Raw genomic sequence first — 14,565 nt, forward strand, 5'->3', positions numbered from 1 at the left:
TTAGTTGTATTTAATTTTTAGGTACTAGCAGAAATGGCTTCTTAAAGGGGCCTGTCCAGGCTCCTACTAATGCTTTCAAAATTTGTTTGCTTTTATAGCTGGGTTTTCTTAGTTTTCCATCACCAACTTAAATACCAGTTGCCTAGCATGCATTTCATACCCCACAATAACCTCCTCTCTGTGTGTCTAGCAGAAGCAGGATAGGAAAACCTTTCAGCAAATAAATTCAGCTTTTATTAGAATTTCTTATTTAAAGTATTAAAAATCCTTTTTTGGTGTTTAGTAAGACTTACCATTTACAGTCTGGTATTCAGGACTCCATGTATTAAACCTCAAAAACCCATTAGTTTAAACAATGTGGAATTTTAATTTGCCATTGATAGCTAAGTACAGACATTCAAAAAGCCCAAGCCTGAATTGATTCAATCTTTGCAGGTTAATCTAACCTGCTGCGTAGATTGAACTGATTTGCAATTGAATAGACATTCACTTTTCATTCTGGAAATGCAGTCACATGCTTGCAGTGGCTCAGGCCAGAACGGGGCTGGGGGGTCACTAGAGCGAGTCCTCTCTTCCCTTCTGCAGCAGTCATAAGGCTGGAGGGAAGCTGGCTGGGGCATGAGCATGGCTGGGCCCTGGCAGGCTGCTGGGTATGACTGGGGAGGGGTTTAAACTGCCATCCTGGTGTGCAGGGACCCCAGCTGGGGTGTGCCTGGAAGGGGAAGGGGGAAGTAGCCCTTGCCAGGTTTGTTACCAAGTGGGTGTGTGTGGCCAGATACCAGCCAGGGCAGCACCTCAGGTGAAGATGGGGCAGGAAGGTGGATTAAAATCTCCTGTCTCGCCTCTATCCCATGGGCATGGGGACCACAGCCAGGGTCTGCCTGGCTTTCTGCCCTGCTAGCTGCTCATGCTGTGAGGGGCATGGCCAGAGCTGGCTGGCATGGCTCTGCCATTCGCCTGCTTCTCCTGAGGCTGGGACTGGGGCTGCAGGGCTGAACTGCTGAGTGCAGCCACGGGGGCAGAGCCCTTCCCAGCTGTGTGTGGCTCAAACTGGGGCCACAGGAGCTGTGCGCCTGGATTGCTCCCAGCTCCCTGCACCCAGGCTGGGCCAGGCTGTTGCAGAGCTGCAGCTGCCTGGGAAGGGCCCTGCCTTGGCGGCTTGGGCCAGCCCCTCTGCTCCCACCCTCAGTAGCTCCTGCAGCTGGCTCAGCTCTGCTCCAGATCAGGCAAGTGGATAGCAGGGCTGGGCCATGAGGGCAGGACACTTCCCAGCTGACTGCAGTTCCATAACAGCCAGGCCCAGCACTCATGGGTGGCGGCTGGCTGGGCAGCAGCGTGGAGATGACGCCATTGCAGCTGTGGCCAGGCACGTTGGCAGCTGGACTATCCATGCAGGACAAGTCCATTGTGCCCACAGCTGCCTGGGCTGGTTTGGATGCATTGGCAGTTCCAGAGCCTGGCAATTGCCTGCCACAGGGGTTCGTGTGTCTGCAGCTGTCACTGCCATCACACTCCCTGCACAGGGCTTGCTCATTTGTCTCCGATGGCAGCTACAGACTGATAAGCAACCACCATGCAGGGGTGCAGCAGCAGCAGCGGTTGGGAAGGGCCCTGCGCCTGTGGCCCAGCCTCGTCCCTCCATGCCCGCCAGCACCCATGGACCAGCATGGCTAAGCCCCCCAGCCTCAGCCCTGGGTTAAGTGGGCGGATGGTGGGGCCATGCCAGCTGTGGTCTGGCCACACTCCTGTATGGGTGTGCGGGGGAACCCTGATGGGCTGCTCTGCCATGGCCGGGCAGACCCTGGCTGTGGTCCTTCGGTGGGAGAGGGGAGGGAGGGGGAATAAACTCCTTCTGTGCCCCTTCGCCTTAAGGGGCCATGCTGCTGGTGTTTGGCCACTCCTCTGCTCTGGCTAGAGAGCAGAGGCAGGGCAGGTCCTGTTATAGCTAAGGGGCAAGGGCAGCCCTAGAGTAGACCGCCCAGCCCAGGCCTGCAAAGTGTGCTGGGATGCTGGGGGACTCTGATTTAACTTACACCAGGAAAGGGTCTGGGACAGATGTTTCATAAACTGATTTGACCCAAATCAGTTAATTTTAATACTGTATTCAGCTAGGTTTATCTTAAACCAGTTTCGGCTATTTTGAAACTGGCTTGTATGTATTGACCTTATGTTCTGTTATGGGTTTAAACCAGTTTCTGGTCACTTAAATTGGTTTATGTGCAACTTCTGTCCCTATGTGACTTGAGAATACCAGGCCACATTTTCCAGTTCTTCTCTGAACCCTGAGAACTTTCCCTCATAAAAGAAAATTGAGACTCGTGGTCTCTAGTATTTGCAGTGTGAAGAATATCATGAAATAAGAATAACACAAAATAGCTTTCTTTTGTTGCACAAAAATGGCCATGAATTGGCAACTGTGTATGAAAGAAACCATCAGACCAGTAAAGGCTAGCTTAGGCCTGCATGCACATTTATATACAAGTATAAGTATTTCAGTTCTTACCCTCCCTCTCCTCCCTGCAAACACACCTTCCCCCACTCCCATTACTGGTACAACCCCCAGGATAGATGCAATTGGTATAGTATACCTTATTTTTCTTCTTTTATGAACATTTAATAGCATAACATCACCAACATTGAGAAGGGTGGATATTGATTTAACTATATTAGTATTGCAAAAGAAGTATTTTATTTGTAAGGCCTTGTCTCCAAATAAATTGCAAACAAAACTGTGTGTTTTTTAGGGAGGCAGAATGCTTTGGAAAGTCAGGCTTGTGGAGTCCATTCCAGTCTTCGTCTCTTTCCCTTCGATATCCTGCTGTTCCTTTGAGTCTTAACACAAGACTTGCCAGATGAGTTCTTGAAACCTTTTCTGGTAATATTTGCTACAAATAGATATGCAGTTCTGGCTTCAAATTGGATATGTTTTACTTTCTCCACGCCTAGTAATCTAAGCTCTGCTGGCTTGGAATGGAGCAAAGGATAAAGTCCATGCACTGATTAGACCACAAGTCTGGCACCAAAATGGAGACAAATCTTTCGGCATGTCCACCTGTGTTTCTGAATGGGGAAACTTTTAAGGGGTTTGCCTTGGAAAGATCAGATTTTAAATGGAGGGTTGGTGGAAGCCTAATCTGTAACTGGGATTTCCTACTTACTAATTAAGCCTTGCCAAACGTACTGTTGGTCTACACACAGCATTTCTGCTGCTACAACCTCATTGGTTCAGGAAGTGATGAAGTAGTAAAAGCCTCTAGTGCAAATACAGTTGCTCACACACGTGTATGTGTGAAGGTAAAATGTAAGTAGATCAGCCCTATGTATCGTGCCCTGGCTCAGCACAGCAGTGTAAGTTATTTCACAAAGCTGTGGCTCATCAGTGGTGCAGTTTTGGAATCGGCCATCTCCTGGCAGCTCCAAAGAGGAAACTTGCTTCTCAGCATCCTTTCACTGGTTGTGAGGAGAAGTCTAGCCCTGTGACTAGAGCAGTGGTTCTCAGCCTTTTTAGATTCAGGTCATCTCTCCATGTGCGTGTGTATTTAGTTTGATAGCACCCGTGATTAAAAACTACTGTTGTGCTGCCTCCATTTACTTCAGTGTTGCTCAATCAGGGTGTTGCCATGTGCAATGAGCCTATTGGGTTTTTCTGGTAAACCTAAACCTGGCAGGAGCAGAGGCATAGCTAGGGAGCTTTGTGCTCTGGGCAAAACTCCTCTGTGTCTCTGGAGTTGATGTATGGGGAAGAGAACAGTGGTATTACCTGCCCTGGATATCCCAACAACCAGATCCTCCAGCCAGGCAGTGCAAAAAGTTGGTTGAGCCCAGCTTTGACTCCTTTCTAAGCAGCGTGAAGAGCTGCTTTATAACCCAGACTGTCCCCTCTGGTGGATTACTGTGAATGGCTGCAGAAAGAGCATGGGCTCCAGCCACAGCAAATCTACGATTGTAGAACGTAGTCCATGTTTCATCTATAGTATAAATTGGACCTGTGTTGTAACTAAATCCCCTGAGTCCCTTATTTTGACACAGACTAATCCTCGCAGAACTGTAGGGATCTGTGAAATGCCATGATGTGGTTATATATGGCTCTAACTCATTTGGGCTAAGGAGTTTAGGCTGGGTTTGAACAGAATTCAGAGTTAACCACTGCATGAATTTGCTTCTGTTGACATCCCTTAATTTGTGCGCCACGTTGGACTGCAGGGATTAATTTCAGTAAAAGATGTAATGAAATTTAGTTTCTTTTTGGTGAAGTCTCAAAATTAACCACTGTCTTGCAGTTGCTGTTGGCTTAGAAATTTTGTCCCCCTCCCCAGGCTGTTTTTGTTGGTAATTATTAGTTCAGTTTGGAGATCTTCAGTCTCTAATAGCATGCAAATTCCTGTAAAGTGGCACAGAAAGGAAGTAGTGCTGTTTTGCCTAGAGGTGCACTAATATGTCAGTTGCCAATTGCATTGGCACTGATAAAAGGGGAAATAACATTATTGGCTATTAGCTTTTTTTGGCAGTTGTAGCTTATAATGCTTACTGATAATTATTATTCTTTCTTGCCAGGGCCCTGGATACCTGAGTTTCCTCTCCCCTACAGGGTAGGGACCCCTGGATGCTTGGGTTCCCTTGGGGAAATGGTGGGTTTCCCCTTGCAGGCAGGCAGCATTCTAGCTGGCAGGGGGTCCTGCTTGGGCCTGCTGGGAGTGAGATGTAGGGGGCACCACATGCATGTGCATGTGTGCATGTGACCAGGAATACAGCTGGGAAGCAGCTACCTGCAGAATAAGTCTGTGAAGGGGAGGGGGTGGGCAGATCAAAGCCCTCAGTGAGGGAAGGAGTGGGGCTGGGGCTGGGGGTGCTGCCTGGGACCTGAGATCAGGGCAAGCAGCAGGATGGAGCCACAGGCAGCTTGTTTAGGAGATGTGAGCAAGGGGGTGGCTCCCCACCACTGTGAACCCCCCCCCCCCCGGGGGAGGCATGGGGAGGACATGTGTGTGGCCCCCCGCAATTTTGTGGGCAGGGTGGATGTGGGTTGCCCACTGTGGGCTCGGGGCTCTCCCCTCTGCTGCCTTTCCCTCAGGAACTGACCACCGCCTGCCTGCCCAGCAGCAATGGAAGTGGTGACTTGTACTCCCTACTGCTGCGTGGGCAGGGGTTCTGTGGCTAACACAAGGCTCCTGGGGTAAAGGCAGCGGAGCAGGCAGCCTGTACCCACTCTCACCCTGCTTGGCTTGGCTCTGCTCTGCTTAAAAACATCCCCACGCTTAAAAATAGTGGTGGTGGTGCTTGAACAAAAGTTTATTTGATGAGCTTTAGTTCAGGTGCCCCTGCCACCATTTTTAAGTGGTAGGATGCTGATGTGTGTGATGCAGGAGGCTGCTGGAGCATGCCAAAAAGTTTTATTTATGTCAGTAAATTTATTTAAATCAGTTATCAGATTGGCGCTAGCCAATTATTAACCAGACATATTGGCCTTCAGTATCGGCTAAGAAAAACTTTATCGGTGCATCCCTAGTTCTGCCTTTATACTCCTGGTGGTGTCTTTTGATGGTTGCTTTGATTCTGCATCCTGATAGCTCCTTGGACTTGCCTCTAATGCTCTTTCATGAATAACACTACAAGTTAAGAATCTGTGCACTACTGCCCTGGAAAGCATGAGGTAGCCATATTGAAAAAGGATGTTTCTATCCAGAAAAGTCCAAAGGAGATAGGGTCATGCTGAGCTGATGTTGCTGTGCTACGTTTGCTCTCTAGCCTTTGTGACTTTAGCCCCTAGCCCATTTAATTACCCTTGGTTTAAGCGAAAGTAGGCTGGCTGGCTGGCTTGCTTGCTTGCTTGCTTCCTACTATTTGTGGGGGAGGCAGTGTTCTGGAGACCAGTCATGAAAACTCTATGTATACTTATGTCTAATTGGGGGAGGGGGGGCGGGGAAAGCCGCTGTGGTAAAGATAAGACCTATATGTGGAAAACTTCTATAAGGTAATAATATCTCAGTGCTCATCATATATGGTTGTTGACAAAAACACATGCCTTACAGGTGCTCACTATAGCTGCAGGTATTCAGTCGTCTTATAATAGTTTTCCAGGTTACCCTGGCACAACTGAAAATAAAAAAAAATAAAAAGCAGTTTCATTCAAGTGCTTGTAAAAAAGGTAAAGTGCAGATAACTGCATATCAGGAATTTCTGTTTAATAGGCTAGAAGAAGGTACTTGTGAAACTTTTCCTAATTTATATGGGCAACCTGTTTTAAATAGTAGTTTTTGTGTTATGTTCATTTCCCCTCCCCCCCCCCCCAATATTCTGTGGCATTGAAATTGTGGGGGTTTTTTTTTTTTTACACTTGACGAATGTTTTCTTGTCCTAGTTAGTTGCAGCCATCGGTCGTCGTCTTCTTTTTTTTTTTTTTTAATGCTCTAACTGCATTCCAAGGACTTACTGGAGAAGCAGCTATTGGCTGAAGGCTTAAAGCTTTCTGTGTTAGTCTGAGGCTTCTAGCTGCAGCAGGGAGACGGGCAGGCAGTTGCGTATGTCGGGCTGACCTTTGAATGCCCTAGCAGGAAGTGAAAAGGCTCCAGCTAGTCAGCTGTACAAGGTCTGGGTGCATGCACGCAAACTCAAGATGGATGCCAAAATTGGTTAGTCCTTTTTTTTTTTTTTTTTTTTCCATTTGATATACATGACTTTAAAACTCTTGTGAATCTTGAGGTTTTTAAGTTGTGTCCAGAAGGCACAAATAGTTTCTTGTTGCTCATTTATTTTTATTAGTGGATTTTTCAGGTCAAATATATAAGCACTTGTTTGTTTGTTTTTTTTCTCATAGCTATTGAACATTTTCAGTTTAAAATAAGAACTGGTGATCAAAGAAAAGATTTTTGGAGATTTCTGTAATCAGCCTCTTCTGCGAGCACTATCTCTAAGAGCAAAATGTAATTGGATGAGTTCTGCATGTAAGGCACGGATGCTAGCACTGCTATTTTTAGATATGCCAAATGACAGTTTAGGCTTACCAAATGTAGGCAGCTGCACTTGCTTTAGAATAGGCCTGGAATACTTTAACTGAAGGGATGAAATTGTAGTTCATATAGCATAAATTGAAGCTCGAACAATTTACTTAAATAAGCATATCCTTTGGAGTGTCTGACTTTTTTCCCCCTGAAATATATAGTGTTTCTCTTTTAAATCAGATGGCTGTTTCTTTCTACTAACATGCAAGTTGGACTTTCTAAATTTAAGCAAATTACCTCCTCTTAAATAGATGTGAGACTGTGTTAAACAGCCATTACCATTTATCAGTCACCTGGACTAAAAGTCACAACTCTGGTTTGTAATTGGCTCTGCGGCATTGATTTCTGTTTTGAAACATTTACAGCAAAACAGTGTAATATGAATGATTAATGTGGGGTTTAATTTGGTAGTTAATTTAACAGAACAGTGTAGGGGAGAGACTTAAACCAAAAAGTTCACTTCTAGGCCAAATAAAATGCATATGCTAGAAAGTGACCTCTGTATTTGGTCACTCAAAGAAAGGACTTGTCATAGAAAATTAGGATTGGAAGGGATCTCAGGAGGTCACCTTGTGCAGCCCCCTAGTCAAAGCAGGACTATCCCCCATGTAGATCATCCCAGCCAACACTTTGTCTAGCTGGATCTTAAAAACCTCCAAGGATGGAGATTCCATCACCTCTCTGTATAACCTGTTCCAGTACTTTACTACCTTTCAAGCTTGGTTTCTGTGGTCTGTAAGTTGGCACTTGTGGACCACTTTGATTTTTTTCCTAAGAAATACCCCAACTGTGTGTCCCCCCCCCCTTTTTTTTTTTTCCTCCTAGTGTTTTTTACAGCCTTCTAAACCATTGCCTGTACATCTGGTGCATCTCTTTACTGAGTTCAGATGTAGAGCATTACCAGGTTACAAGCTATTTTCCTGTAAGGAGATGAGAACACATTATTATTAATGCAGATTTTGAAAAAGTATACATACAAAAGATGATGGAGCTGTCATCTATAACTGATTCTCTTCCAGTTCTTAATTATACTATATTTGGGACTGGGGGGAGAGGGGGAAGGAAGGAGTGATATGAAGATAAAAGCTCATTAAATGGACATATGCTATACAAAAGGTGGACAATAGGGGTATACCAACTGTAAATTGTTGGGCATTTGAAACACATAGTCTGCATTAGAGGTGGATAACAGTAAGTTTTAGCTTGTTAGCTGGAATAGCTTAAGCAGATTTTCATGGAGGGTGGGGCTTTTCAAAAATGTCAGAGTAATCCAGGAGCAAATGTTCCACTGACTCCCCCGTGCACAGCCCCTGGTGGCAGCTGCAAGAGCGGGCAGTGGGCCTTCAGGGCACTCGTGGCCTGCAGCAGGTGAAGCCCCCGGTGGCATTTGGTTCCACCCAAGCCCCGGGAGTTGCACGTGGCAGCAGGGAGTGGGGCCAGGCTGGCTGGCTTTGTCATGTGGGGCTTCTCGCACCTCGTGCAGCTCCTGAGACTTGGCTAGAGTCGTGCACCACTCGGGGGAGCCCCCCATGATGGGGCTAATGGCTTGGCTTTGGTCCCTGCCCCCATGTCCAGCTCCCGGGACTGGGCCAGGGGCTCAGGGAGTGGGATTGAGTCAGTGGGGCTCCCAGCTGTATTTTGCCCTCCCCTGTGATTAATGTATCCAAGATGTAGCATGAGTAGTAAGCTCATAGAAAGATTACCAGCAAATTGAGGCAGACAAATTGATCTTGGTAATTTTCAGAGTTGATGGTAAATAAAACAGTGCTTTTATTTTAAAAAGACTGTGTGCAAATTCTTGACTTAACTGATAATGCTAGTAAGTCCCTCATATATATATATTTTTTTTTAATATCGGGTCCCCCTCCTAGTAAATCTTATATGATTGTTATTGTTGGAAAGAGCTGATGTGAAAGAGAAGTTATGGTTGTTGTGGGAAGGAGGTTGATTTTATGCAAATTTTAAAACATCTGTGAGGATGGAAAATATCCAGGGTGCATTTTTGCTTACCTTGTAGGACTGACAAGTGCATTAAAAAGAGATGAACTAGAATCCCCTGCATAACTATATAGTAGACAATGAAGAGTGGATGCTTGCAAGTAGATTACCACATGTGATATTTCACTTAAATGTAGCAGATCACAACCCAAGAGGATGAATAAAGATTGAGATCTCAAGCTATTTCACTATAATTCACTGTAGAATGCAATTCTAGTCTGAAACAGTGATGCTGAACCCAGCATTATGTGGTTCCATGGTCATTGCCTTTCTTTTTCACAAGTAAAACATTTTCATGTAAACTGAACATTTTTTCTCTCAGGCTCTGCAAATTTATCCTTCTCTGAAAATCCACTTGGAGTCCTCCCATCTCAAACATCACAATCATCAGACATCACCCAATTATTTCTTCCATTACATCTTTGCAACAACCCACTTAGCTTAAAACAATGTCTGTGGTGATCTTGTGCAGTGCCATTACCTCCATTGAGTTTGCACAGGTGTAATAGTTTGGCAGTCAATAATTAATTGTCTTTTATCCCTGGGTAGAAAGAGTATCCACCTGGTAGCTGAATTTAGCTCTGTCTGTTGAAGTGTAAGCTGATTTATGAATCTGAATACTGTCGAAAGAAAAGGAAAGCTGATAAAATTACTTCCTTTTCATGTAATCTCTCTTCAGGGCTGAATTGCACCTGTAATTTTAGCAAATATTCTTGAAATAATGCCAAGAATTCTGAGTCCAATACAAAAAATTGGGTCTAAGGCGGTCTCCAAGATGCTAATTACATAATATAACTTAGACATGTCATTTGACAATGAGGTCTTGAGTCCTATTATTTAAGACTTTCACTATCCAGATAAATCAAATATACTCTTGTTGTATGGATGTAAGAGGTCTTGTGTTCTAATTTCTTACCTTTTTAACTTTTTTAGTTGTTGACCTCCTTTACTGGCGAGACATTAAGAAGACAGGAGTGGTGTTTGGTGCCAGCTTGTTCCTGCTCCTTTCATTAACAGTATTCAGCATCGTGAGTGTGACAGCTTACATTGCCTTGGCCCTGCTTTCTGTGACGATCAGCTTTAGGATATACAAGGGAGTTATCCAGGCAATCCAAAAGTCTGATGAAGGCCACCCATTTAGGTGAGGTTTTTCTTCAATACCAAGTACGTATTTATTCAAGCAGAACTTTAGGTGCAGGTAACTGCATTTAAACCATATATTGCCTCATTGTGATGCAACAGAAACCGCCGCCTCATGGTGCAGCTTGTTTTTTCTACTCTGGCTACTCCTAAACATGATTATGACTTTAACAAAAAACTGGACACAATATATGGTAAGGAAAATGGATTTAAGACTGTCTGACCTCTTCAAAGAAATCAAATATGCAGGAGCAACTCCAGTGGCATAGAAAAGGTTTATGGAGTTCAGCGTGGCTTAGTGACTTGCGTATTGGTACTTCATTCAGGCCTCAGGTACCCAGTGACAGCAGCAGCTGTACTGTTTTGAAAATGTTAGATGTAGAGCGGTAATACAGTTGTTTGATCAAAGTTATTAAATACCTTTTTTCTCTTAATACCTTTTTCATGGAGGTTTTTTTTTTCTTACCGGTATGCTTAACTCTTAGACTGTGCCTATACTCTATTCTAAATTTATCTTTTGTTGCATCTGAAATCACATTTATAATGTATTATTATGACATGATAAAGGATACATACGAAAACTTAGACTTTTAGGAAAGCTGTAAAGACTGAATGCCTAAATAATGACTGAGCTCACTGAAATCCCCACAGAGAACAGATGATTATGTTGTGTAAATACTGGTCTAGAAGATCCTGCAGTGTGAAGGTTTGAGGTTCTATGTGATGGAGAAGTTTGGGCAGTTACATTTCACATGAATATATTTGAGAAATTCTTAAGAGGGCTCAGTTTCTCTCTTTGTATGGAGTCTCCTTCACCTGTTACCCAACAACTGCTTGCCTCTGTCCTGTCAGGAATGTTATGGCCCTGTCTCTTCCTTCCCTGCACCCTCTGAAAGGTCCTGCTTCTCCTGCATTTACAGCTCTTCTGCTAACCTGTGCACTACTACGAGTTCATCTTTCTTTCCAGACAATCTTGATGTGCAGTAGCTTTTTAAGCTTTTCCTCCTTGTGAAAGCATACTAAAAGAGATTTTCTCCGTCTCCCCTTTGCAATTTTCAAAACTAAAGCAAGAGAGGTTTTATGTGGAAACTTAGCTCTGTTTTTTTCCATTCCATGAATGCATATGTAGTTGGATGGTCGTCTTGCAGAAGCTAACCCCAGTCCTGAGGTTCTGTCTCTCTTTAAAATGGGTTTGGCCAAAATTCTGCAAGAGAATGTCATTTTGGTGTTCACTCCTGATCCACAAAAATCACAATTTAGGCTGTAGATAATAAACCCATGGTTGCAGTAACATTCAGCAGAGCAAGACCAGCCTCGGAGAAGCTGCTTTAAAAGGACAGCCTTTGTTTTAAGAAATAGTTTGCTAGCTTACTCTGCCAGTTCTCTTACAGGTTTTCAGTCTGCCCCAAATTATTGTTAAATCCATATTTGCTAGGATATGGAACCCTTTTCTGTCTGTCTAGCTGATGCCATCACCCAGATGCTTATCCCAATTATTGCTGCGTTCTCTTTCATTTCTGTTTCTTTGCCGATACTAGCAGTCTCTAGGCCCTGTTCATCCAGTTTCCTTACAACTGGAACACGCTGTCTGAGCTGGTGCAAAGGCTCTTCCCCCTCATATTTTCCCATCCTATAATTACTCTACTTGTGATGTCCTTCTGGAAATAACATACATATGTTCTTCTAATTCTGAAAGCTGCTTAAGGTTTTCCTAGATGCCTTTGTGAACATCTAGATAGTCTTTATTTATGTGTATACAGCTTCAGGTGCAAGCAGGGTGTTCAAAGTCACAGGTCCGGATTTTGACCTTGAAGGTTATGCGCATGTGGGTTCATGTACTGTACTTCTAGTTGATGGACTGAAACAGGTTGCTGAGAGAGAGATGAGGGTCAAATACGAGGGTGTATGATGGAAGAGAGACATGCTGGTAGACAAGGGGCAGCTGACACATATATACCCTTCTATATATTTTGGTGTGTGGGTTCATTTGGGGAGGTTCTGTGTGAACAGGTTTAGCCCTTTTCTGATGTGAGACAGTATAGAACTTGGCCCTAAAAAAGAGACCCTTTTTTATTAAAAGAATCTAAAATTTGAGTGTAGAATGAAATGATGGAGCATAGAAAAATGAGCACTTCTTTAAAGGTAACTGGAATGGCATCTCTTTTTGGGGCGGGGTGGGGAATACCCAGAACTCTTGCTCAACCATCTGGAAAGTTAGGCAAAGTGGAGGAACTTGTCTTGTAACAAGTTTGTGTGTGTTAACCTTTCACTTTCTTCAAGTGAGGCATTAATCCTCACAGGCTAGAATCCTTCTCTAGAATAGTTTTACTGTCACTGGCTTTAAGAAATTCCATTTGACAAACTGGTCAAGTTGCCCATCATTTTGCCATTGCTTAAGGTGAGCTGTGAAGATCTTGTGAAAATTGTCTGTTTTTTAAGGTATTGCTGATTTATAATACGATATTGCTTGTGTGTGTCTTTAAAAAAAACCCAAACAACTTTACCTGTTAATTTTGCCTGAGAAATGCCAAGCATCTGTCTGGTCTTTGCTAACAAAGTTTCTGCAGTGTGGAGTGTGAGCTGCTTATGTTGTAGTTAAAGTAACCTGACTTCTGACTGTTTGGTGAATGCAGTATATGTTAATTAGTCCTACAGGTGAAGTGAATATTAATAGACACTCAGTCTTGGACTATTGGGACTAAAATTCTTGTGTTCCCATTTTAATCAGTTTCACTCTTGTCTGTTGTTCAGTCGTATCCTTAGTAGTTTTACAGTCACTTTCACTATAATGTGGGTATTTCTTGACAGACCATTCCTGAAATCATAAAGTAAAAACCACCAGGGGGGAAAGCTGTAGTTTAAAGTCTTATTCTATACAGCAAAAAGAAATGCAGTCTCTTCTACCCATGCTGGCCTCCTTAAAGTGCAAAAGATGCAATATCTTTTTGTTTTAGCCAACATGTTCTTACAAACCTAGGACAGACAAAGCAGGGTATATTTTAAAACAAATGCAGAACTGGTTTGGTTATACTAGCATGTACTAGAGGTAGAGCATATCGTCTAGTGTAGACAATGTGCTGTAAACATTAATTAGCTACCCACTTTTAAATTGTAGTCTATAAGAGACTCAAGTGCCATTCAATTTTTTTTATTTAGTATCCAACCTCAGCAACAGAAAGTGACTTAAATTCTAAGCTTTTGGGGTTTTTACTCTGGGTTCACTGCTCCCTGGTCTGAAGAGTTGGGCAGAGATGGGGGGTTTATTCAGTCAGCTGGGAGCCTTTTCTGCTTGGCACAAGAAACTCCTGTTTGTAGATGACCATGTGAAAAGGTTGGCTGAGTTACTACAAAAATCTCACAAATGACCCTCTTCTTCCAGAGCTTACTTGGAGTCCGACGTTGCTGTGTCTGAGGAGCTTGTTCAGAAGTACAGCAATGTTGTGCTTGGTCATGTTAATGGCACAGTAAAGGAGCTGAGACGCCTCTTCCTAGTCGATGACTTGGTTGATTCTCTGAAGGTAAGTGATTAAGTATTCAGTATACCACTATAGACATGACAGCATTCCTTGCAAATGATGGTCCCTTCTCCCTGATATAGAAGCTTAGCAGTGCAATGTTTAGTAACAGCTTTTGTGCCTGAGTTTGTCTGCTAGCTGAATCAAGTATTTGGTTTGGACGTGCCCACCTACAAGCAAAGCCTCTAAATGTATCAACAAGATAGTCTTTCTATAGTTTTGTATAGTGCATTGGAGGCAATCTATTAGCACTTCAAGCAACACAACAGGACAGTGGGAATTAGCAATGTGCTATCCTTAAGGGAGCTTATTTAAAAAAAAAAGCTTGACTTGAACTGTATTGTGAATGCTTAGAATGTGTCAGAAATACATTCCTCAAAACTCAAGAGTTTGTGGGGAATCAAACAGTCTGACTCATGTACATTTGTTTATTGGCCTTCAGGCTCATTGATTCAAATGTTGTTGTCAATGGTCAGCATATAGTTATGGTTCTCTTGTATTAGGGGTGAATGCATCTGGCTTTTGCTTAGCCAAGAGGATGCAACAGGATTTAAACATTACCGGCTATTGTGGTGAAAAGCTCAGGCTTTTAAGTGTGTATGTAATAGTAGCAAATATACCTTATTACAGACAGTGGAGCCCAATTAGCAATGGCAAAATCTTACTGAGTGTTGCTCAGAAATTGCTAAGAAGAGTTTAGTTTGGATTCAGCTGTCACATTTTAAAACCACTACTTGAAGGCTCTTTCCCAAGTTGATTCAGATAATTCTGCTCTTCTTGCTACATTTAAATCCATTATCATAGTTTGTCCAGATGCTTCCTTTGGTTAGCCTTAGCCTTAGCTTCTTGAAATGGAATTCTCTGTTAAATTGTTCATGAAGTGCTTTAGGATGCATGGTAAAATACAAATAATC

At 43.4% G+C, this 14,565-nt stretch overlaps 1 protein-coding gene across 3 annotated transcripts in view; it reads left to right on the top strand.

Annotated features, from left to right (window-relative positions):
• The window catches only part of RTN4 (reticulon 4), a 39,536-nt gene that overhangs the window by 13,737 nt on the left and 11,234 nt on the right, over nt 1–14,565 (top strand). For 2 of the 3 annotated variants that reach the window (XM_019549289.1, XM_019549290.1), the window contains 2 exons: nt 9,930–10,137; nt 13,516–13,654. In XM_019549289.1, coding sequence (XP_019404834.1) covers nt 9,930–10,137; nt 13,516–13,654 — 347 coding nt within the window. Of the gene's footprint in view, nt 1–6,448; nt 6,630–9,929; nt 10,138–13,515; nt 13,655–14,565 lie in introns of those variants that run through there. The other variant, XM_019549291.1, reaches the window with a different exon arrangement.

The sequence above is a fragment of the Crocodylus porosus genome, unplaced genomic scaffold (assembly GCF_001723895.1).
Source record: "Crocodylus porosus isolate Cpor-Errol unplaced genomic scaffold, CroPor_comp1, whole genome shotgun sequence".
Classification (NCBI taxonomy): domain Eukaryota; kingdom Metazoa; phylum Chordata; order Crocodylia; family Crocodylidae; genus Crocodylus; species Crocodylus porosus.